Genomic DNA, 26,576 nt, shown 5'->3' on the forward strand with positions numbered 1-26,576 from the left:
AAGAAAGGGTAAGGAGAAAGGAAGCAATTTTCTGCTTACTCAGACACATTTCTCCCTTGGACTATCTTCTGCTTTTCTTTGATCATGCAGTGAAGTCATAATTGTGTGTGAGTTATTGAACTACTGCCATAAGATGACTGTAATATCAATAACTCAGTAATAGGACTTCACGGGGCGGGGGGCATAAAGGGGTGGGGAGATAAGAACATATTTATTGCAGAAGGAAACCATTGATGAAGTACAATATTTTTGATAGCTGGCAATAATGGAAAGAAACTTTATGAAAGATGCATGGAAGATAAATGGATTAGTGCTTAACTGAGATCTCAATCCCCTGCCCTCTTGTGGGGTTATTTTTATAATTTGATTTATTAGATATTTGGCAGAAGAAAAATGCTTTTGAACAAAACGCAATACAGGGGTTCCCCTGTCCCTCCCCCAGTATGCATCACTCATTGTCAGATACTGGGAAGTACTATATGTGTTTAAATAATGATTGTTAATAATTGACGACTATTTCTACATTGTCAGGCATTCGCTTAAAGTGCTGTAAAATTGTCCTGTGTTACTCTCACACTTGACATTTACATTGTTTCAGCAAGGACTACAAGAGATGTGCTTTTCTGTTTTTTTAATTGTCAGGGGGATTTTTGCTTTATCCATTATATATTTACCATTTTATTCATACCTGTTTAGTCAGAGCCAAGAGATCACTCGTGGCAGAGGCCAAGGATAACCTTTAACTTTAAATTGGAGGCTTGCCACAGGCTGTATTCTAGCTGTACAGTTTATTTCCTTAGCAAGTTACTCGTTTTCTTTGGGATTTGAATGTAATGTTGATACAGCAGAAATAGAGGGGTTAGGCTGTAGGTAGTGTGACTAAATAGCAAGGGTGAAAAATTGGGACAGGGAGTGGGAGTGGATAATTGGCACCTATATAAGACAAAGCCCCAAATATCAGGACTGTCCCTATAAAATCGGAACATCTGGTCACCCTAGGTGTGGGTGATGAAAGTGATTAGATGCATGAAGAGAGAGTGAAACAATTAGGACTGTTGAGTTCAGAGGAAGCCTAGAAAGGCTGGAAATGATAGAGGTATGTAAAGCAATGAAAAGTTAAACAGGAGCTCCTTCTCTGTACCAGTCTCATAATACAAGAACAAAGGAATATTGAAATTGGAACAAAGGAATGAAATTGAAAGGCAGTGCATTTAAAACTGAGCAAATTAAAAAAAACACAACGTAAGGCATGACTAGCCCAAGAACTGATTGTCACAAGGTATCCTTGAGGCCAAAAGCTTGGTAAGATTCATAAAAAGACTGTACATTTATATTGATAATGAGAATATTCCTAGTTACAGCAAAAGGAATAAAAACAGAAGGGCTGAAAACCCTCAGACGTCAAGACACAGACCAACCTCTAATAGAGGGCATCAGGAACTTCCTTTGTAAGCAAGTTATTGTGTAGTTTCCCACTTCAGGACGACTCGGACTTTTCTCAGAAGCATCTGGTTCAGGCCATTGTTAGTGACAGGATGCTGGACAAGAACCACCACAGGTGTGATTCAGTCTGGCAGTTCCTATGTCTACATAACGGAGCAGATCTATTGTTAAGAGTTATTCCCAAAGTCTAATGCATCCAATATGAAATTAATAATTTTTATGACTGTTTAATATTTTAATTGGCTACTGCCTGTTCCTGTGCACACAAGGACTTCACTGTCCGTCAAATCCTCCTGCCTCCACCCCCTTTTACGGTGTTTTCCCCCAACCCAGTCTGCTCAGGAGCGTTCACGTACTGCTGTTGCAGCTTGACATGACTGGATTGTACAACTCTCAAAAATCCTCCCCAACCAACAATGTGGCCCTCTCTTCCTGTGGTACTGCACCATAGAACCCACCCCTTGTGGCTTGATGGCCGTCCTTAATGTTATTTTGTTTCAGGTTTTACTTACAGTATCTGACCCCGATCTTACAAACGCTTATGTTCACACTTAACTCTATACACATGAGTAACTTCATTGGGCCTGTGCATGCAGTTAGGAACACATGTAAGTGTTTGCGGGAACAGAGCCTTTGCTTGTAATCTCCTGGAAGCAGAGACCTGGGTTGAGATTTCCAAAGCTTAGAAGGGTTTTAGCCACACGACTCCCAGCAATTAGGAGTTTCATACATTTTAAAGCCAGAAGAGACCATTATAATACTCTGATTCAACTTGCTGCATAACACAGGCCATAGAACCTTACATAGTAATTCCTGCACCAAACCCATAATTTATGTTTGAGCAACAGCACCTCTTTTAGAAAGACACTGTTGATGTAAAGGCTGCAAGTGATGGAGAAACCATCACATCCCTAGATAAGTTGTGTCTTATTTCTAGTCTGAACTTGTCTAGCTTCAGCTTCCAACCATTGGATCTTGTTAGGCCTTTTTCTACTAGGTTCAAGAGCTGTCTATGCTAGGAAATGTCGTCCCCATGTAGGTACTTGTAGACCATGATCAAGTTACCTCTAAACCTTCTCTCTGATTAGATTGAGCTTCTTTAGTCCAACTAGGGATGTTTTCCAACCCCCGTTATTCTTGTAATTCTTTTCTGTACTCTTTCCAGTTTGGTCAACATTCTTCCTCTCATGAGAATTAGAGTGTACATTAAATCCTAGAAGTTAGAGTTCTGCTAATGGAATTTATCCCTTTAAATTAATACAAAACTAAAAAAAAAAACAACTTAGCTACAACCCAAACAAACCAGGGTTTAGTTTGCCCATATATTACCTTTAAGGTATTCACTAATAACTGTCTCGCAGAATGGAGGGCGGCCTAGGTCAAATTTAAAACCTTGTTGGAAATGTAGGGAAGTCACCTTGCCAATGACAGAAGGTGCAACCTCTCAACTCTTCCTACTGCAGGAGTATGCATCTAACCATGCATTTGTTCAGAAAGTCCAAATGATTTATGCAGTATAGCAGCTAGTAACAGCTCCAAAATACCAGATTTATTTTTGTGTAAGTTCTCCACCGCCCTTCTTACCCAGTGACATCATGGCCATGACTAAGAAGTTTAAAATAGCTCTCTGTAATGCCAAGCACTGCCCCATTTATACAATTTACATGTCCTGGCTTCTAACAGCTGTCTGAGCTGTCCTGCCCTTTCTGATCTGCGCTCAGATTTCTAATGTGTTTCTAAGCTGCTGTTTGGAAGATACTGAGATACAAAACAAAAGGGGAAATATTTTGAAGGTCGCTCATATCAAGAGTGTGATACATTCAACCTTCAAAAGAAAAGGCTGATTTTGAAGTTGGACAAGTAGCAGATAAAAATAACATGATGTTATATAATGTGTGTGTTTAGTTAAAAAATTCATTGCCCTAAGCGCCTCCAGAAAACCAAAGAATCAGATTAGGGCTGTAAACAAGCAAGGGGCTCTAAAAATTCCATACTTTGGGCCTTATTCTGCCACAGGATATGCACCCGACCCCAGTGGTCCCCAAACTTTTTATCTTGTGCCTCCCCCTTTACCCCTGTACACACACACACACACACACACACACACACACACACACACACCCCCAAGCCGGGAATGGGCCTCTGGCTCCGGGGGATGCAGATGGGGAAAGGGGGCCAAGGCTGGGGGCAGGGGCAGAACCAGGAGTGTACCAGAAGCTAGGGGCCAAGGCCGGTAGCTGAGGTCAGGGGTGGAGCTGGGTGGCATTCTCTCCCCACCCCCCCTGTGGGGGCAGACCCATGCCCCCCCCCAAAATGTTCCTCCACATTCCCTAGGGGAGCGTGCCCCACAGTTTGGAGACCTCTAACCTAGCCTCTTACTGAGCAGGCCCCTCATTGTCCCCAGATGGCTTTGTAATAGGTGGTCACTATCTGAGTCCCCCTTGTGGCCACGGCTTGTTTTGCAGGCCGTTTGACTCCTTGTGTGGGCTCCTTAGCACTCCAGTGTCTCGGTTGTAGCTCACAGCACCACTACCAGTGGCTTAATATCAAATAAGTTCATACAAACCTCAGAGGCCTTAAATCACTGAACAATCCAAAAAATCCTCAGTGGGTCCACAACATAAAGTCCATAATTCTACTCCAACAGTTTATACTTCGCTCCAGTTCTGCCACACCCAGAGCTCTTCCTCTGTCAGTGCGCTCCACCCGAAGCCTCCAGTCCCAGACCTTTCTGACTGGAGCTCAGCTCTCTAGACCTGGCTTCCTTCACTTTCAGGGTTTCTCTTGGGCTGAGGGAGACGGCAGTCTATCCACTGCTTTCCTCCAGAGAGCTCCTGCCAATTGGCTGGAAGAGAGGGGAGCCCTGATCCACCACAGGGTTCCTAATCCTGGGCTCTTAAAAGAACTGTCCTGGTGTTTTTTCCCCTATCCAGCTCCTAATTCTGTAGGGTTGCTTCCTCTCTTCTGCTCCCAGGCCATTTCCTGTGCCTTTGTTCAGCCCAACTCTCTGGAACAGTGTCTTCTGGCCCCTCCAGCTTACAGGGCCAGTACACCCTGTTGAAGGACTTTCGTATTAACTATTCTCAGTGTGCAAGTCAAAGAGATTCTTCCAACTGCAGCTGGTGTCAGAAAACCAAGGTGATCTCTGTCTGCCTCTGAAGCTGATTCCGCCATCAGGACTTAGCTGACTGCTGTCTGCAATGCACAAGGCAAAATAGAATTGTGGTCACAGTCCCACAATTGTATCGAATTGGCAGTGCTGGCAAAATTAAATAACTTGTTTTTGTCACAGAAGCAAGCAGATTTGACTCAAAGACCTGAGGACTCTGTGTTAAATTACATTTTAGGTAGGTCCTTTTTGCACCATAATCACACTTACTGGAGGGCTTTTCTGTCTTGGCTCCAGATACCGTAACAACTGTTTGTAACCTAGGAACACCCCTGCCTAAGCAGTGTTTTGGTTGGCAGTCTGAAAAACATGCTAGTGAAAAATGAAAACTGCAATTTACGTTTTTACAATCTCTTCCTTTACAATAATGGTGAGAACATACCAATGCCTTTTAAATGAATATAACAAGAATAGCTAGAGACAGGAAACTCCCATCGAAACACAGGAGTTTGAGACAAGAAAGCTGTGCTCCACATTTGAATCAGTAAGAGAAGCTGGGCCAAGTTCTATTAGAAAATGCTTCTTCTTAATCTAACATTAGTTTTCTATGAATATGGTGAATCATTTACTGCATGTTTTGTCAAGTAACTATTAGAATTTTCCTTTACACAGTTGTGACAGTCTCCAGCTGTGCCTCATTTGCTCTCCCACTCAGCTGCTAATTAGTTTTTTCTTTATCACCAGCAGTGGCCCAGACTGTCTGCTTCCTCCTGGGAGGGGATGTGCCATTTATGGTATGTCTACACTGCAACTGGGAGCATAGGCACCGATTCCATAGGTGCTCTGGGGCTCAAGCACCCACTGACAAAAAAAAAAAAAAAAAAAAAAAAAAAAAAAAGGAGGTGCTCAGCACCCACAGGGCTGGATTAATCTTTTATGGGCCCTGCATGCCCAGACCATGGCCCTGCCTCCTGCTCTGCCTGCACTCTGCCCCGAGGACCTGCCCCCACTCAGCCTCTTCCCCTGGAGGCTCTGCCTGCCGCTCATGGGAGGTAAGGGGTGGAGAGGAGCAACCACCAGCAAAAACAACAGTCATCACCTAGGTAGACAGAATGGTGCTAGCAGAGCTTGAGCTAGCCTGATAAAAACAACAATGTGGATGTTGGAGGTCGAGTGGGGACTTGGGCTAGGCATCCCACTTTAGACCTGGTGTTGGTGGGGGGGTGGTGGTCAGGGGGCTTGACAGCCTGAGCTGCCACCCAAGACACAATGTCCACACTGCGGTTTTTAGTGTGCTAATGCAACAAGTGTGTCTACCTGGGCTGGGAAGCTCGCACCCAACTGCAGTGTTGACTTACCCCTAAGGTATGTCTGCACTACAGTCTGAGGTGTGACTGCAGCATGAGACCCAAGCTAACTTCACCTGTACTAACATAGCTAAAAATAGCAGTGTAGCTGCAGCACTATGGGATTCAGCGTGGGCTATCAATGCATGTATGTCCCCAGGATCCCCAGACTGATTGTACAGTCCATACTGAAGTCTGTGCTGCCATGTCTACACTGCTACTTTAGCCATGCTAGGGCAGATAAAGCTAGCATGGATGTGTCTATCCATGCGGCAATCATACCTTGGACTGCACTGAAAATGTTCCTGTCAAGGTTCCTTCCCCACTTTGAACTTTAGAGTACAAAAGTGGAGACCTGCATGAACACTTCTAAGCTTAATTACTAGCTTAGATCTGGTAACGCTGCCACCAGCCAGAATTTAGTGTCTGGCACACTTTGTTTCCCCAGACCCTTCCCTGGGGAACACAGATCCAAACCCCTTGGATCTTAAAACAAGGAGGAATTTACCAACCCCCTTCCTTTCCCCCCACCAATCCCTAGTGAGTTCAGACCCAATCCCCTTGGATCTTAAAACAAGGAAAATCAATCAGATTCTTAAAAAGAAAGCTTTTAAGTAAAGAAAGAAAAAGTAAAAATTATCTCTGTAAAATCAGGATGGAAAATGCTTTACAGGGTACTCAGATTCATATAGACCAGAGGGACCCCCCACCCCCCGTTAGCCTTAGAATCAAAGTTACAGCAAACAGAGGTAAAACTCCTTCCAGCAAAAAAACATTTACAAGTTGAGAAAACAAACATAAGACTAATCCGCCTTGCCTGGCTATTACTTACAATTTTGACACATGAAAGACTGATTCAGAAAGATTTGGAGAGCCTGGATGTACGTCTGGTCCCTCTTAGTTCCAAGAGCGAACAATGAACAAAACAAAAAGCACAAACAAAGACTTCTCTCCACCAAGATTTGAAAGTATCTTCTCCTCCTGTTGGTCCTCTGGTCAGGTGTCAGCCAGGTTTACTGAGCTTCTTAACCCTTTACAGGTAAAAGAGACATTAACCCGTAACCATCTGTTTATGACAGTTCCCTTAGGAAGCTCCATGAGATTCAGCTCTGAAGGGTCAGGCCTAACCTGACAAAATTTAAGATCCATGATTTACTATCATTGTAGCTTCACCAGTGGTGGCAGCAGTGCAGACTTAGCATATTCAAGGCTCAAGTGCTTTAACCAGCCTCAGAGTAGGGTTATGAGATGGTCTGGATATCCAAGCCCTGCTGCCCCAGTGAAGGTGCATCAGCGGAGAAAGAGAGGTTCTAAACTGGCCAGGGTGGCTGCAGGTGAGCTATCACCCCATCCAGAGGGGAGGGTCCTTCTCACACAAGAGCCAGGGGCATAACCCCCCCAATCGCATGCAAAGGGGCAGATCTGCTACAATTAGGGCTCTTACCACTGAGTGCTTGTTGACTAGCCACACCCCCATCAGCAAATTTGGAGGAGATGATGGTATGTAGAGCAGTCACTCTGCAGCCCTCACTCTCAAAAAGCAGCATTTGCAGAATCTGGGGAAAGGATGATGCCATTTGGGCTCCTCCTTTGTATATCTGTCACCCCCTCAACACAAAGGAGCACATGTGCACGGAACGGAAAATAATGTCAGTTGACTGAACTTGCTGCTGGGAAGTAACAATGAAATGGCAGCCGAAGGGTTAATTGCCCTCACTGTTAAAAGTGTGCGTTATTTCTACTCAATTTGTCTAGGTTCAGCTGCCAACCATTGAATCTAGTTATGCCATTGCCCGCTAGATTACAGAGCAGTCTACTATCAGCAATCTCTTCTCCATGTAGCTTGTGGTCATGTCACCTCTTCACCTTCTCTTGGAGAAACTAAATCGATTGAGATTTTACTTTCACTGTAAGGCAGGTTTTGACGATCTGGAATTATTCTTGTGGGTCTTTTTACTGATCCCTTTCCAATTTGTCACCATCCTTTTTGAAGCGAGGATCACACAACTGGAGACAGTAGCACAGTAAAGGTTTTGTTAATATCACCTCCCTACCCCTACTTGTTATACCCATGTACGCATTCAAGGATCAGGTTCTCACTTAGCTACTGCACTGCCCTGGAAGCTCATGTTCAACAGATTACCTACCATGACCCCTAAGTCCTTTTCAGAGTAACTGCTTGTAAATGTAGTCCCCCATTTTTTAACCGTGACCTTAATTCTGTGTTCCTAGATGGAGGAGCTTGTATTTGGCTAAATTATGTTGTGCAAATGAGTCCATCTTAACAAGTGATCCAGGTTGGTCTAGATAACTGACCTGTCCTCATCATTTACCCTGTACCAATTGTGTGCGTCATCTGCAAATTTTACCAACAGTGATTTTATATTTTCTTCCAGATAATTGCTAATGATATTGAATAGCACCGGGCTTAGAACAGATCCATAGAAGTACCCCACAAGATGATGATTCTTTGTTTAAAATTAGTTTGAGATTTATCAGTTAACCAGTTTTTAATCCATTTCATATGTGCTACACTGATTTTTGTATAGTGCTTCTTTTAAAAAAAAAAACAAATCAGACCATATAGGAATAAGGCAAATGCGTACAGAAGCCTAGGCATATTATCATCATCAACATAGTTACCTTTGTCAGCCAAACTTGTAATCCCATCAAAACACAGCATCAAGCTGGTTTGACAAGACTTTTTTTTCCACATAACACTAAGTTGGTTGGCCTTAATTATGCTACCATCTTTTAATTATTTACTGATTGCTTAGGCTAACTAGTGTATAGTTATCCGAGTCGTCCCATTTACTCTTTTTAAATACTGGCACAATATTAACTTTTTGCCAGTCCTTTCAATTTTCCCTAATATTCCAAAACTTATTAAAAAAAATCAACGTTAATGGTTCAGTGAGCACCTCTGCCAATTCTTTCAATACTCTTGGGTGAAAGATGGCTGTTCCTGCTAATTTAAAAATGTTTAATATTCAATAATATGCATGGGTCCTACACGTGCCTATCACAGCATGTGGTGTACTTCATCCAGTGCACTAACGCTCCAATAACTATGTGGGTGAAATGAGACTATCACTATATTACTGAATTAATTCACACAGGAAAATGATAAAAGACAAAAACACCACATCACCTGTGGGTGAACACTTTTCACAAAGCAATCACTCCATATCTGACCTCTCAGTCCTCATCCTAAAAGGTGCACAGCACCTTCAAAAGACGAGCCTGAGAGCTGAAATTCGTAGCTTTGCTAGACACTGAAAATCATGGATTGGATTTATGGCTTATAACAACAATCTATAACCCACTAACAACCCCCCCACAGCTCCCTTCTCCCCCTTCCTTCCCCACACAAGGTGTTAACAAGGCACTTCACCTTGAATGGTCCCCTGAAATGTGTTGTTTACTTATGCAAAACAATTTGTTCCACTTGTATTAAGATGTTACATCCTGAGTACATTTCCCATCTCAGTCCTGAAGAAGAGCTCTGTGTAAGCTCAAAAGCTTGTCTCTCTCCCCAATAAAAATTGGTCCACTGAAGATATTACCTCACCCACCTTGTCTCTCCAATATTCAAACTGACAGGTATTTCCAAGGAATGTTTCAAAATTTCAGTTATGAAAAATGTTTAAGAATGTTAGTAAATAAGCATTTTCAAGCCACCTCTTAAGATATTAGAACCAGTTATCTTTGAGATTCCATGGAACATCACAGCCCCACTCTCATGGGCAGAACAATCACATCAGCTAGGTAGCTATGCATGAAAACAGAGATAAAACAGAAAGGCATGAAGAACCAAAATAGATCCCGTTGTCAATTTATGCATGGCTAGGGCTGAAGTCCCCTAAAGGGGTGCATCTACACAGGGATATTAGTAACAGGGTCCCTTTCCAGGAACAGTGAGTAGCATGTTCTCTCCTTTGAACGTGCAATGGTTAAAGCCGTGCTGACCCTTTCAGGGTCACACATTTTTCCTACAATTGGGCTCTGCGATGGGGCGCCTGCCCCACACTGGGCTCTAAGGGGTTAATTGAGCCCTTGGGAGGCTGCTCAGGAGGCATCCAGAGAGTGGCTGTGAGCAGCAGCCAGTCAGGGCTGGGGTGGTCCATACAAAAAAATGGCTTGAGGAGGGAGGACCACCAGCTGCCTTGGAGGCTGAAGGCAGCAAGCACCATGGACTGAACAGTGCTGCAGGCAGAGACCCAGGGAGCTAAACGCTGAGGCCCTGAGGAAAGGGCAAAGAGGGTGCTGGGGCCACAGGGAATTGGCCGAGATCTACTAAGGAGTCGGAGGGGAAGCAGCAAGTGGTGGCCATCTACAGGGTCCCTGTGCAGGCCCAGATCTCTCTCCCCCTTCGCCACTGAGGGAAGTGGCTGAACCGTCGGACTGCAGAACATACCCCCAAAATGGGGGGAGCAAAGAGTGCAACAAAGCAGGAGAGCTGTGTCATGAAGAAGATGTCGCAGTCCTTGGAGGGACATGGTTCCAGGAACAGAAGAGATGATGGGCAGAGCACCACCAGAGCAAGGCACACTGGCTACCAGAGCTAATTCCCATATTGGGCATGAGGAGGCACTGGAGTGGACCCCGTTACAGGCTCTCAGAGTTTGTCAGGCTCTTACAGTTATGTTTTACCTTCAACTCATAGTCCCAACATTGTGGCCACCATGCTTATAAAGATGGACATGAAGCCATGACTCCCTTAAAAAAAACCCTACACTCAATGAGATGGAGAGGTAGCAGTTCAGAAATGCATTGCTGGGCACTAACTTCGTCTCTCCTCTATATGGGTTAAATGCACTATATTTACAGCATTCTGAACCCTTATCAGCTTGAGGTAGGGGATGAAAAGAACCAGGGAGTGAGAGAGAGAGAGAAACTTGAGACTGCAAATTGAATCCTGTCTCTCTTGCATCCTAGTATTACCACTGAACCAGCCTCAGAAAGGACTGTTTTTGAGTCAGTTTCACACTGTACACGATGTTTTGCCAAAGATATTCCTTTGTAAGTGTTGTGTGTGCGCGCGCGCGCACGTCACTCAAGTCACCTTTGTTGTTTGCTGCCTCAGCTGAAATTCTTGGTGTTTGCTGAGCCAGGAATCCACCAGACAAATTAATAGATTACCAGAAAAGCAAAGTACAAGATTATCAGAGTCCTGAGAGGTAAAAATTTATTGATTTATATCTGATCAGTAAGTTATGATATGGTCACACCTGCTTATACAGCTGACATTCTCATAGCCAAAGAGGGATATTTTTCCTTTTAAAATACATTTTTTTCCAGAAGGAAGGAATTTTTTTTTTAAAAACCCAAACATTTTCATATTAAGCAGGAATTAAAAACAATGGCTTTTTTCAACACATGAGAACAGGGCTGGTCAGCACTGGATCTCGTAGTGCTTTAAATTCAGCTTTCACATTTCCCCTCACCTCCTTTTTTCTATACGCTTTTCACTGATTACAGAAAAACACAACACAAACAAAACCCAGTAGGGAAATGAAGAGGTAGATGTAACTACAAACATTGCACTGTTCTACAGATTGTGCAAGATGCCTCAGTGTACTCCAAAGAGTTCTATTTTTCTGTTACCTAGTCTAGACGCGATAAATCGATCCCCGAACGCTCTCCTGTTGACTCCTGTACTCCACTGCCACAAGAGGCGCAAGCAGAGTGGATAGGGGAACGGCAGCAGTCAACTCAATCTAGGTATGTCGACTTCAGCTATGTTATTCATGTAGCTGAAGTTGCTTAACTTAGACTGATCCCTGCCAGTGTAGACTAGGCCTATTTAAGTGCTACTGTTAAGAGATATAGTCCAGGGCCATGGAACATATGGTGCTGTGTATACTGCTTTGCATAGCTGAAGTTGTTTAAAATTAGAGCGCTTCACACATCAAAAACATACAAGATGGCAACACTTTCTAGGAAAAAATTTAATTCTCATCTTTCTAGCTTGAAGGCAGCCCATGGCTTACGTAGAGCCCAGATTTTGTATTCTTTACATGCTCTGAACTTCCATCAACTTCAAGGAGGATTTTAGATGTAGAAAAATGCATGGCTTGGCTCTAGAATCTTTGGGCCAAATTCTGCAGTCCTTACTCCAGCAAAGCTTCCAATGAATGTAAAGAAAGTTTTGCCAGAGGAAGGACTTGCAGAAATTGCTCTTCCTCTCCTCACCTTTTTCTTTTGTTAGTTCAAACAGTTAGCTTCTGACACAGAAAGACAAGTTTCCAGAAACAGCAGCTATCTGTTATTTTAAATTAATACCGAAATACAGTAATAACATATATGCACTAACTAAAACCCAAGCTGCACTGTGAGCAGAAACACAATTTTGCTATTTGATGTTGCCATGGTAAACACAGTGGACATTTAATATAAAAAAAACAAAACACACTTACCCTACCACTTCAGACAAAAATATATCAACGAAGAAGAATTAAAAACACATGGAATCTTGAAAAAGCAACTTTATTTTGTCACACAAACAAAAAGTGACACCTGTTAGTCTCTGTAAAGAAAAATCTCTTTTGGTACCTGTATCTAAATTACTGTAAAATGTCTTGGTTGTTGAAAAGATTGGATAAAAATATCCAAGGAAGAAATAAGTAAAATAAATCTGAGTGTGACCAGCCCTTTCAAAATCACTTTTAGTAATTAACTACAAGTTTTTGCATTCATTCTGACCATACACAACAAAACGCAGATACACAACAGGGAGAGGGAAAACACTAACATTAACAATATGGCATCAAGAAAACTAAATTTCATTGTACAAAATAAACACTCTTTTGTAATAAGTTTAGAGGAAATCAACTCACTGTAACACAACAGCTGTTCAATGTATAACTGTTTTATTACCCAATGGTAAAATAAAAAGTTTAACTGTAAAATGCATAGACTCCTTACTTTTAAAGATTTTTCTCTGTATCACAGCCATGTAGCCTACAGTTGTACACAACAAAAATAAAACAATTCAGAAATGTTCATAATGTATGCAGACCTTGCAACTCAAGTACAGATGGTTTTTCCTTTTTTAATTTTGCTCTTCCAACTGTTTTAAAAACAATTAAATGTAAAAATTAAACACATGCAATTTTGCAAAATACAACATTTTCTTTCATATGGCTGCATTATTTCCAAACAGTACAGTACCTTCATTTATACAGTTACTTTATTCCATTTGATTCTGTTAGATCGGCACAAAGTAGTTCAGGCCAACTACCAAAAAAACAAACTCCAAACCTCAACTCCCAAACAGTTTTGCAATTTGGAAATCCCAGATTTAAGTAGCTTTGGTCCCAAGGTAAATTTTATGCCAAGCTAAAGTGGACCAGTTTAATACCTGCCACACACAGTATTCGGTATTCTTATTGTTTTCTACAAACAGATGTAAAGATTCACAGCACTTGTGGCAATGAGGGGAGAGGGGGAAAAAAAAGAAAAAAGAAAAAGACGACAGTTAGCTCCATCTTTTTGTGAAAAAGGTGACTAATGAATACCACCACAACAGCAGTTATGTTTTAGATGCAGTAAGTTGCACCTTATTTCTGATGACTTCTAGAAGGATATATTTTTTTCAACTGAGAAATGCAAATAAAAGCCTGGCTTTTAAATATGTCTAAAGCAACTTAAAAAACCCTCTTTCAAGAGGGATCATGACTGAAATAGTTGGTAGAATGGTTTGTAAGTTACAAGAGGACCTATAAGGAAAGGATTGTCAGAAAAGGGAAAAAAACAATAGTGGTTCCATAATTTGTGAATGGTGCAACGTTAATCATTTATGGGATCCAAAAAGCAGCTACTCTGAACTACTAAGGCTATATTGTTTGTTCACAAAGTGGTTATTAAACCATTTAAAAAGATGTACGATCTAAAACATGGAACCAACATTTGCAATTTTTAAAAAATTCTCTTTAGTTCTCCCCTCATGTTCTATAGTAGAGAAATTAACAGTTCACAATCTGTATAATTAAATTTCCAGCAGATATTTTCACTCTGCATTGTTCTATATATTCTGCCATAACACTGCTCCTTAAACTATCAATTCAAAGTTGTATTATTATACTGCAACTTGGCAAGTCACTTTTGCCATTAAATTAATTTTCTACTAGATGCATTTTTCCCTCCAGAGAAAACTGTTCTGAACAGAAAACCCCTGGGTGGCTTGCAGCAAAGTGTCCACTACAGCTATGATCACTAACCAGGTGCAGGTAACTGAACTATCACTCAACGGAGTTGCATATTTTACAAGACAGCCTGCTAATCTCCAAACAGTCTAGACAGCAGGATACTTAATTACCATATTTCCTATATATTACCTATATTTTATATGTTTTTTCCTTTAATAAAAAAATCCTTTTATCACTCCTGTTTTATTCTCCTTCATAAACTAGCATCTAAGTCCATGATGGGATGGTACTTCCACTCGGAATTGCTAACAGCAGTGTCTTTCCAATGTCACCTAATTCAACCATACTAAGACACGACACACTCTCTTCACACCTTCCAGTGCAGATAGGAGAGAACCAATCTAATGTGACTTAATCTCCCCATTGAAACTACAATCAGTGCCTTAAAACAAAAATATTTTGCAATATAAAAAAAGGGAACAGGTTGAATAATAACCAAACGGACTGGGTAAATCATATGCCCATCTCAGCACACTATTGCTCACTTCTACTATTTCATTAGGCAGCACGTGAGTACTTAGTGTGTCACCCTAGGCCACTGGAAACACCATACTGCATTAGAAAAGCAATATACTCTCCGCATGCGGTATCAAGTTTATAATGAACAGTATTCTGATGCATGCTACTGTTGTTCAACTTACTTAGACACAATCTTCCCTTTTCATATCAACCCCTTCATTCCCAAGTCAAAACAGAATAACTTGTTGGAATGTGGGTAACAACAACAACGTAGTTCCAACCAAATCATATGTTAGTAAGACCAATAAAAACAGTCTGCCACTTGAACTCTGCAGATCATTGCCAGTACACTCATGTTCAGAACTGGCCTGCTATCTACGGCCACATTTATGATGGTTGGCACTGAACTTCCTGTACACCCTCCTGAAATCTGGCAGATGAAATACATTGCTTACTTCAGCTCTAGTTTAACAAGAATGGATTAAAGCGTAAAGGAAAAGTCTCATGTTCCAAACTGGCCTTTGCAGTATTTTGTTTGATTGATTTCATTCTTATGCTGCAATTCAGCTCAGTGTGTAGGGGGCATCATGGGTGTTAGTTATCAGGAAGTTGAGTTTGAAAACGGCAGCTTACATTGAACACTAAGCTAAACATTAACACTGTCTTCTGCATTTCATCTGTAGTGGTATCATAATAGTCAATGAGGTATTTCAGTTGATCTTCTATAATGCATCATTTTCTTACCAGCCACACTGAGTTACCTTATGATGAAGTCATTGTATTTTTTGGTGTATTTAACTAGGCCACTTTTTCCCCATTAAATCAGGGAAAATTCACATCTTTCCCTTTTTTGGTTTGTTTCCCCCCCAAGCAAAAGGGAAAATATTCAGCTATGTTTTATATTTTTATTCTGTACACTAATCAAAAACTGGTTCTCATAAGCTTAAGGAAAAACAGAGAATCTATACCACTAACTCAACATAGACAACTACTGTGGGCTTACATTGCTCTCAGTTACAAGGCATGAAAGATAATACACCACAGTAACTCCAAGTTCTGACTACATGGTCTATACTCATAAAGAGTAATGGTATTCTAGGAATAGTTCTTTTTATCTCTGTAATCACATGAATATGATGCCAACTAAACCTGCCAGAAGTGAGAACCCACAGCGCTGACTTCCCATCAAATGATTTGTAAGCCAGACATCGGAAAATCTGTTTTGTGCCAGGCTGCCTTTTAATTCTTCTTTTAGTGAGACTGACTCTTTCAGAGTGGTGGCAGGTTAATACTGCCCTCTGTATAGTTACTATTTTTTTTAAAAACAAGTAGGTTGAACATTTTCCTATAGCTTAAGGCCAGCACTTATACCCACTTTTTTAAAAGACACCAGCTTCCTAATATTCTTCTTAAACAAAGTGTTGATGATTTGGCAATAATTTGCTTAAACCCTGCCACAAATGTATTTAGTGCTGTTGCAACAAATGGAAAAAAAGGTCTCTGTAAGCTATAAAACTGTCAAATTGGCTAAAGTTTGGTATCCAACACAAAAGGGCAGCAGGAGAGTTAATGCCTCTTAAGATTCCAAGTTGCTATAGATAAAGCTTCCATTTTCCCCTAAGCTATATACCTTTCCTTCACTGTGTTTTCATCTTTAAAAGTGCATTTTGCAAAAAGACAGTCATCAATGTATGGAACACATTTTAAACACAAAAGGGAACTAATCAAGTGATGTGACTTTTTGAAGTTCCCTCACAAGAAGGAATACACTGGAACATGGCAGATGTTCAATGGTAATGGGCTGATTTATCAGGTGCACATCATTTTAAAACACATTATGATACTGAAACACCTTTCTGAGCACTGTTTTCTCCCAAAAAAACATTGCTGACACTGGCTCTCACATGGGTGTTGTCCTTAGGAATGGTGTGTCTAATACAACAATGGCTGATCAAGGAGCAGTTAAGATACCACAACCAGCTCTGCAGAATATGTTTAACTGATCCCAGCAGTAAAACTTGAGTTTTTGCAAATGAAGGATCTCTAACCACACAACTTGTAGCACAGACTACTGGAGAAACAAAGTTGCTCAATTTTCTGAGCTTCAACTACAATGCTGAGAAATACCTGTGGCATTAGAACTTTCTTATTGCAGACTTTCTTCTATGGTGGTTGTACAATTGCACCTCTTGTCCAAATGCTGAATTTGCTTCAGAGTGTGGGGGGTATACACTTTTTAAAAATACAGACAGTTCTTAAAATACATCATCAGGTCACGATATTACTGATCCTCACTTTCAGTGGAGTTTAAAATCACCCCTAAGAGGGGTAAAAATCCATCCAGCATTTTCCTTTACTCTTGTATATTCACATTTGCACATATAAACATGATGCAGATTTGCAAGAGCCTGGCTTCTCAAAGTGTCCTCAGGTCCCTTTCAACTTCTAAAATAGGCAATGATAAAAATACTGAAGGATGCAGTACCACATAATGCCTGACAAAAATGCAAGGGACTGTATGACAATTAGCCACAAGTTGCTGAGGGTCATCTCTCGGGAAATAGCCTTTGCTTGACCCTGAAGAGGAGGAAATGCTCCTAGAAGACAAGAAATAACATTGTTAATCCTTCTGCAATAAGAGCTATAGTTTCAGAATGCAGTATTCTTTAGCAGCACTGACTGTGCTGACAAGGATGGTGGTTACAAGGAATCCATTGGCTGTCTGCCTGAGGGTGGTAATTTTTCAGAATATAATTTCCTACAGTACAATTTCTGTCTCTACAGAGGAGGAAAAGTTAAATCAGTGTTCCTTCCATACTGGTAAAAACTAAGTACAATTAGGTGGCCCAACATGGATTTTTCTAGCTGTTATTTGTCAAAATGCTTTCCCTCCCAAAATGATCATTATCTCAAAACACATCTCTTTAATTCTTTGAATTTAAGTCTTTGCTTTAGTTTCACTCAGTGTGAACATTCTCCAGCCAGTGTGGCCGTCAAGTGTCATCTCACGTGACAATCCTGCATTTGGCAATCCTGTGTCTGCCCACATCTCTGCCAGAATCTCACTCACTGAGGGTACGTCTACACTACAGGATAAATCCGATTTAACATAAACCGGTTTTATAAAACAGATAGTATAAAGTCGACTGCGCGCGGCCACACTAGGTACATTAATTCGGCGGTGTGCGTCCATGGTCCGAGGCTAGCGTCGATTTCTGGAGTGTTGCACTGTGGGTAGCTATCCCGTAGCTATCCCATAGTTCCTGCAGTCTCCCCTGACCCTTGGAATTCTGGTTTGAGAGCCCAGTGCCTGATGGGCACAAATCATTGTCGCGGGTGGTTCTGGGTACAGCCTCACCCCTCCCTAAGTGAAAGCAGCAGCCAACCATTTCGCGCCTTTTTTCCTGGGTGAACTGTGCAGACACCATAGCACAGCAAGCATGGACCCCGCTCAGATCAACACCGCGATTGTGAACGTTGTAAACACCTCACGCATTCTCGTGCAGTCTATGGTGAACCATGAACTGCAAAGCCAGGCGAGGAGGCGGCGGCAGCTACGGCAGCGCGGCGACGAGAGTGATGAGGACATGGAAACTGAATTCTCCTTAACCACGGGCCCCTGCGCTTTGGAGCTCTTGCTGGTAATGGGGCAGGTTCTACACATTGAACGCTGATTTTGGGCCCAAGAAACAAGCACAGACTGGTGGGATCGCATAGTTTTGCGGGTGTGGGATGATTCGCAGTGGCTGCGAAACTTTCGCATGTGTAAGAGCACTTTCATGGAACTTTGTGACTTGCTTTCCCCTGCCCTGAAACGCCATAATACCAAGATGCGAGCAGCCCTCACAGTGGAGAAGTGAGTGGCAATAGCCCTGTGGAAGCTTGCAACGCCAGACAGCTACCGGTCAGTCGGGAATCAATTTGGAGTGGGAAAATCTACTGTGGGGACTGCTGTGATGCAAGTAGCCAAACCAATCACTAAGCTGCTGCTACAAAAGGTTGTGACTCTAGGAAACGTGCAGGCCATAGTGGATGGCTTTGCTGCAATGGGATTCCCTAACTGTGGGGAGGCGATAGATGGAACCTATATCCTTATCTTGGCACCGGCGCACTAGGCCACCTAGTATGTAAACCGCAAGGGGTACTTTTCAGTGGTGCTGCAAGCACTGGTGGATCACAAGGGACATTTCACCAACATCCACGTGGGATGGCCAGGAAGGGTTCATGACGCTCGCGTCTTCAGAAGCACTGCTCTGTTTAAAATGCTGCAGCAAGGAATTTACTTCCCAGACCAGAAAATAACTGTTGGGGATGTTGAAATGCCTGTAGTTATCTTGGGGGACCAAGCCTACCCCTTGATGCCATGGCTCATGAAGCCATACACAGGCAGCCTGGACAGTGGTCAGGAGCTGTTCAACTACAGGCTGAGCAAGTGCAGAATGGTGGTAGAATGTGCATTTGGCCGTTTAAAGGCGCGCTGGCGCACATTACTGACTCGCTCAGACCTCAGCCAAACCAAATGTCCCCTTTGTTATTGCTGCTTGCTGTGTGCTCCACAATCTCTGTGAGAGTAAGGGGGAGACTTTTATGGCGGGGTGGGAGGCTGAGGCAAATCACCTAGCCGCTGATTACGCACAGCCAGACACCAGGGCGATTAGAAGAGAACACCGGGAAGCGATGCGCATCAGAGAAGCCTTGAAAACGAGTTTCATCATGGGCCAGGGTACGGTGTGACTGCTGTGTTTGTTTCCCCTTGATGAACCCCACCCCCTTGATTGACTCATTCCCTGTAAGCAACCCACCCTCCCCCTTCGATTACAGCTTGCTTAAGAAAATAAAGTCACTATTGTTTAAAAATCATGTATTCTTTATTAAAAAGCTCATTATAAAAAGAGGAAGAGAACTGGCAAGGGTGCGGTTTGGGAGGAGGATAGGAGGGAAGGAAAAGGCCACTAAAATCATTTCAATGTAATGACAGCCTTTTGGTTGGGCTGTCCACAGGGGTGGAGTGGGTGGGTGCACAAAGCCTTCCCCCACGCGTTCTTACACATCTGGGTGAGGAAGATATGGAACATGGTGAGTACTGAGGGTGGTGACATAGGGGCTGCAGCGGCACTCTGTGACCTCGCTGCTCTTCCTGAAGCTCCACCAGACGTCGGAGGATGTCAGTTTGATCACGCAGCAGCCCCAGCGTTTCATTCTGCCACTGCTGATCCTCCTGCTGCCACCTCTCATCTCGAGCGTCTCTCCTGTCCTCATGTTCACTGGCATCTTTCCTGTAATTTGATACCATGTCCTTCCACTGATTCAGATGAGCTCTTTCATTGCGGGTCACTTCCATGATTTCAGAGAACATTTCGTCTCACGTCTTTTTTTCCGCTGCCTTATCTGAGATAGCCTTTGGGATGGAGTAGGGAGGCTTGAAAAATGTGCAGCTGCATGAGGGAGGGAAAAAAGAGAGAGAAGTATTTAAAAAGATACATTTTACAGAACAATGGTTATACTCTTTCACAGTGAATAACACTATTCACCTTACACAGCACATGTGATTTCACTACAAGGTCGCATTTTGCATCTTAAGTTTGAGTGCCTGGGCTCTGGTGTTACAGATCTCACAGGCACAGGTCTGGGCATCAGAATTCAGCTTGCATGCGGCCATGGTAAGCCATTGTCTTTTGGCTTCAGCAGCCTTCACTTCCATTCACAGAAGCCACCCCCCTCCAATTCTCTAGGATGATCACTTTACCCCCTCCCCCCACCGCATGGCTGGTATCATGGAAGATCACTGCTAATCACCCCCTTTCCCCTCCACCGCGTGGCTAGTAGCTGGGAAGATTCCTGCTAGCCAAACACAAGAAAGCTCAGCACTATCCTTCCTCCCCTCCCCCCACTTGGCTACATGCAAGGAAGGATTTCTTGTAAGCAACAGGCAAACACCCCTGTAGGAAAAAGGCCATCTCTTTCCCCTTAATTAAATTCCTGAATTTCAACCAGGTTACCATGAACGATATCACTCTGCTGAGGATAACAGAGCGAGATAAAGAACGGATGTTTCTTGAATGCCTGCAATCACCGGGACCATACGCAGCTATGCTTTGTCATGCAATGATACCAGATTATTTGCTACATGCATGGCGTGGTAGTGTCCTACCATGGTGGACGGAACAAGGCTGCCTTGCCCAGAAACCTTCTGCAAAGGCTTTTGAAGTACCTCCAGGAGCACTTCATGGAGATGTCCCTGGAGGATTTCTGCTCCATCCCCAGACATGTTAACAAACTTTTCCAGTAACTTTACTGCCCGCGAATGCAACCCAAGCCCTCAGGGCAAATCAATCATTAAAAAAAGCTTGCTTTTAAACCATGTTTTATATTTACAAAGGTACACTCACCAAAGGTACACTCACCAGAGATCGCTTCCATGGCTTCACTGTCTGAGCTAGTGGCTTGGGAGGATTGGGATGGTAATTCCGTCTGGGTCAGAAAAAGCTCCTGGCTGTTGGGGCTAACAGAGTGCTGTGTGCTCTCTTCAAGCTTGTCCTCCTCTTCCTCCTCCTCACCTTCCCTGTCCGCATAATCCTCAGGCATGGCTGAGATTACAACCCCCACCACGGAATCCAAGGACAAGGGGGGGTAGTGGTGGCGCAGCCCCCTAAAATTGCATGCAGCTCAGCGTAGAAGCGGCATGTTTTCAGCCCTGCCCCAGACCTTCCATTTGCCTCTTTGGTTTTCTGGTAGGCTTGTCTGAGCTCCTTAACTTTCACTCTGCACTGCACTGAGTCCCTGGTGTGGCCTCTCTCCTTCATGGCCTTGGAAATTTTTTCAAAAGTTTTTTCATTTCGTCTTTTTGAATGGAGTTCTGTTAGCACTGAATCCTCTCCCCACATAGCGATCAGATCCAGTGCCTCCCATGTGGTCCATGCTGGAGCTCTTTTTCTATTCTCAGGAGACTGCATTGTTACCTGTGCTGATGAGCTCTGCGTGGTCACCTGTGCTGATCAGAGCTCCACGCTGACCAAACAGGAAATGAAATTCAAAAGTTCGCGGGGCTTTTCCTGTCTACCTGGCCAGTGCATCCGAGTTCAGATAGCTGTCCAGAGCGGTCAGTAGTGCACTGTGGGATACGGCCCGGAGGCCAATACCATTGATTTGCGGCCACACTAACCCTAATCCGATATAATAATACTGATTTTAGCGCTACTCCTCTCATTGAGGAGTACAGAAACTGATTTAAAGAGCCCTTTATATCGATTTAAAGGGCATTATAGTGTAGACGGGTGCGGAGTTAAATCGGTTTAACGCTGCTAAAATCAGTATAAACATGTAGTGTAGACCAGGCCTGAGTTGGGCTTGTGCTGCAAGCGAGAGTTGCAAACATGCCTATGGCCACTAGAGGCTGCTATGGAGCCTGCATTCAGGCCAGCAAGTGGCTGGCTAGTCTTTCCTCTGGCTACTCCTCCTAATACTGGCTCTGAGTAGTAGGAACAGAACAGCAGCAGGTGTTGGCTGACCAATAGGACAGAAGATGAGAGGACTCAGTACCACACTCAGGTTCTTCCAATCAGACACTCCAAGACACCTCAGAACCCATGCCTCCCAGTAAGACCCTAGCCAGATCTCTCTCTCTCCCAGACACCCCCACACCAATCTATAACCCAGCAATCCTAGATAGCCGACTGCAGCCTATCCCAGAACCCCTAGACTCCATTCCCACTTGCCCACCCTATGCATGCCTAAAGCCTTATAACTGCCAAGTTTAGCACAGCTCTGTGTCCTACTCCTGCCACAACTTGGGGCAGGATAAAGTTGACCTTAAACTGAACTTTATAGTCATATGCAAAGTATTTGCAAATATGCAAGTTACTACATGAAATAATTTGCATAAAATATCAGAGCTGCACAAAACTTGGCAGCTGTGAATTAGTTTTGTCCATTTTTCATGTGCAAAACTGGTATTGAAAAAAGCTCTCATGATACTAGGAATCAGAAGTGCTTGCATGGGGCATTATGGGAGCACCACTAAGTTTTGTCTAAAAGAAGTGGATAGATGTAAGAGGAAAGTCATACCAGTACAACTTGACCTTTCCACATTAAGTTTTACAAACAGCATAGATTTAGACATTGCAGTGAGTTTATACATACATACTACTGCTTCCACATTTGTAATCTCTGGTGGAACTGCACCCATAGAAATGTTTAAGAAAAAGCTTAGTGTAGACAAGGCTTCTCTCTCTTTCTCTCTCTTTCCACACACACTATGACATATATAAACCAAATTACCTCCCACTAGTCTGGAGAGAATCTCTCTCTCTCTCTCTCTCAGAAGACAACATCTCCACCCCATTTATTCACCAACAACTCAGATTTGGTTATACACACAACTTACCCTTTGCACATCTATCTACCCACTCACCACTGCATTCACTCATTCTTATTCATCCCTACCCAAATAATCAATTCTCTCTCCTGCCCCAGTTCTCAACAAAGTCTCTTCAAAAGTGCTCCAGGGTTATATGATAGAGAGTTTCTCCACTCTGATTTGAGAGTGCTTGATACCTAGTCAGCAAAAAGGAAAGTTTTGCAAAAAGTGTGTGCTTTCAATTATTTTTAAGATTAATTTCACCCGCTCTCTCCAAATAAAAACATTCTAATAGAGAATAGATATTACAGATTGCTTGTCTTTTTTAGTTTAAAACAGTTTGAATTATATTACTGCAGTTAAAAACAAAATTACAAACTTCAAACTGTAATTTTTTTTTAAATAAACACTGATAATTCCCTGGGCTACTGTTTTTAATACTCCACAGTAACTTGCTTCTGAGTAAAGTTATTGCATGCCAAAATTCAGTCTGGGGAAAGCTTTACACGCTGAGATATGAATCACTAAAATAGTGTTTATAAAGAAAGTGAAAATGATGAAACAACCTTAGCTGTTGCAGCACACACAGTGACATATAATGTGGCAGCAAAACAAACAAGAAAAAAAAGCAAGTGCTTCACCGAAGCTCTGACATTCCCTTCACATTTGGCCTGAGGATCTACTGGCAGTACTGTCACTGAACTGAGAGCAGTAAGACATCACAGGGTAAAATTATGGAAGCAAATCCTCCACTTGTGTAAACTGTCATAACTAAATTAAGCTAATTTAGACGAGCTAAGGGTCTGCTCCAGGGTGTATTAATTTATGACTACTTCCACTGATAATATACTAAGCATCAATTAATAAACTATAATCTAGCTCTTCGGAATAAAATGTTATTTAGAAAAACAGATGTTTACATATGTGAATGTACTTAGTCCTAACAGTTTTTGAGCAAGGAATTAGGAGGTTTTCATTTTGCTAATTCTTAGCTAATCAAATCATTTAGGTTTCTCATTGCCACAACTTCAAAGCACTGTCTATACTGCTGGTTTTAGAACACCAGCACGAGCCCCGCTATCCTGAGTCTGTCAACCTGGGCTGGGAGAGTTGCACCCACTCCCTACAAAATGCTGTGCAGACCTACCCTAAGGCCCCAATCTTGCAATGTACCTCATCCACATAGGGCTCCAATGAAGTCAGAGACTTTGTAATAGTGCAAGGTCTGCCCACATACAACACATCACAGGATCTGACCCAATAGAGAGGTTTCTGGATATAAATACCCATTGTATTCGAGTATTTTGATGAGTGAAATGAGTCTGATAAGGTAAAAAGCTAGTTATTCTTCTCAAAGTGAGGTGCACATGACGTATTACAGTATGATGTTATGAGATTTTACTAATATTTCAAGCACCCACTGTATTTACAAATAATTATGACATACTCCAAAGTTTTATGAAATGATCATCCATTAGTATTAACAATGAATAATCCAATCTCTTTGTACCACAGAGACACTTTGGAATGTTGAACTTAACTGAGTGGGCTGACTGGATGACTGTTTTAGGCAACTGCATAAGAAATTTAACAAAGAAGCTTTGTTTTCCTACAAAAAGGCAAATAATTTGCAGTATTTCAAACCTAATTATTCTAATTAGGTAACATCACCGTCTGATAAATTTCCTTTCCTACATATAAATGTCTAAATGAAACTCAATGTTTTTCACTCATGTACTTCTGTAAAGGAAAAACCCCAAAGCCCCTCAAAATAAAAACTAACAAAATTGTTGTTTTTTTCTTATGATTAATTTATCTTTTCTCTATACGGTACAAAAACACGGGGCTGTAAGAGGACAGCTGGTAAACTTCAATGTTCGTCAAATGGAAGAGGATAAAAACCTTGAGGAAATGTATCCTCAGCTTTATTTTCAAAGGAGAGTGCATATAAAAATGAAGTTACAAAATGTGTGATACTTCCTAGTGTCCCATAATTTGTTTAGAACTCTGTGATCGGTCTTCAATTAGGATACTTTATTGTATGCTCTGTTGTATTTACAATATTCCTTCACATTTTGAGGGAGTGTGGGGAGTCTGGTGCTTGAACTGGGACTCCCAAATTCTAATGTCACTGATTTGCTGTGAATGCTTGGTAAGTCACAACCTCTTTGTGCTTCAGTTTAATAAGCACATAGGAAATGCCATGCTGGATCAGACTCACTGTCCATCTAGTCCATAATCCTGTCCCAAATAGTAGCCAGTTACCAGATGCATCAGAGGAAGGTGTAAGAACCAACAGTGGATGTGGTTTAATTTGCCCCCCATGGAAGCCTCATCTTAACGTCTATTAATTAAAAATGTTAAGCCCTGAAGCATGAAGTTTTATATCACTTCCAAAACTTGTAAGCATTAACTCTTTTGGTATATATATAAAGATTGAGTCCCTCTTTGAATCGTGCTAAATTCTTGCGCTTAGTGACATCCTGTGGCAATGAGCTCCATAGTCAAAGTATGTGGTGACTGAAAATGGGATTTCCTTTTAACAGCTTTGCATTTGTCACCTTTCAATTTCACCTGTGCTCTGAGGCAGGAAGAACAGATGCTCCTGATCTATCTTCTGTATACGATTCATTATTTTATATATTTTCCCCAGACATAAAACATGGACAACAAATGTCTATTTCATAAGGGCATTATGAATAGTAATTACATTTTCTTAAAATTATTCTGAGATCCTTGCATGAAAGCCATTATAGAAACGCAAACCATTATTAAGTATTCTCTTAAGGGAGACAACATGCTACCTGTTTTGTAAAAATGTGACAAGAGATCCTCTTTTTCAATGAATCGTTGATATAGCCAATCAGTGAGGGCTTCAGGCTCTGCAGGTACATCTTTAATTGGAAAAATCCTACCAAAAGAAAGAACAGAACAATGTGACTGAATCTATTAAAGTCATTCTACATGTAAGAAAGCCCCCCACTTTTCCCTCAAAAATAGACAAGGACAGAATAAAACTGTTAAATTGGTCTGTGTTCCCTCATTTACAACTCAAATAATACTTTACCTTCAAAACAGTGGAATTTTCCAGATCACCAGTCAAATGAATGCTAAGGACAAAGAAATCAGCAGTACCTAGAAACTGCAGAACATAATCGAGGCTGCACAGAGCCCACACACCTCTGCAGTGTGCAAAGGGTTAATGCGGGGGGAGGAGAAGGTGTAGTGTGGTATTAATTCCTTTTTTCCTATAAAATGATCCACGGACAATAGAATTGGTGGATAAAAAACAAACAAACCCACCCCAACACCACACACCCTGAGAAGATTCTTCTACCCTCTCTGGGAAGGAATTTCTTTGGGGTTTGAGATTTGTGAAGGATGTAGTTAGCATTAATAGCTCCTCTGTGTCTCAGAACAAATAGCTCTTTATGCCCAGCAATGAAGCTGCTCTATCTGTCTGGAATTTATAAAGCAGGTTACACAAATGCTAAATCTTCAGTGTATAAGTGTACTGAAATATTGCTACAAGATTTTAACGAGCAACAATGTGAGTTAAATCTGATTAATATTTATATATAAATAGAAGAGCTCACTGTATAAAGAGATCTAAAGATGAGGATGCATGACAGGAGGGATAGATAGAGGGGAGG

General features: G+C 42.1%; 1 protein-coding gene across 13 annotated transcripts in view; it reads right to left on the reverse strand.

The window, feature by feature from the left end:
• Positions 1–26,576, reverse strand: part of LPGAT1 (lysophosphatidylglycerol acyltransferase 1) — a 947,911-nt gene that overhangs the window by 784,225 nt on the left and 137,110 nt on the right. For 2 of the 13 annotated variants that reach the window (XR_007774160.1, XM_050951898.1), the window contains exon 8: positions 25,728–25,834. Coding sequence is in view for 8 of the 13 variants with exons in the window: in XM_050951898.1 (XP_050807855.1) it covers positions 25,728–25,834 (107 nt within the window). In the remaining 5 variants the exon portion in view is untranslated. The other 11 variants (XR_007774157.1, XR_007774159.1, XR_007774158.1 and 8 more) reach the window with 11 other exon arrangements.

The sequence above is a fragment of the Gopherus flavomarginatus genome, chromosome 4, assembly GCF_025201925.1.
Source record: "Gopherus flavomarginatus isolate rGopFla2 chromosome 4, rGopFla2.mat.asm, whole genome shotgun sequence".
NCBI lineage: Eukaryota > Metazoa > Chordata > Testudines > Testudinidae > Gopherus > Gopherus flavomarginatus.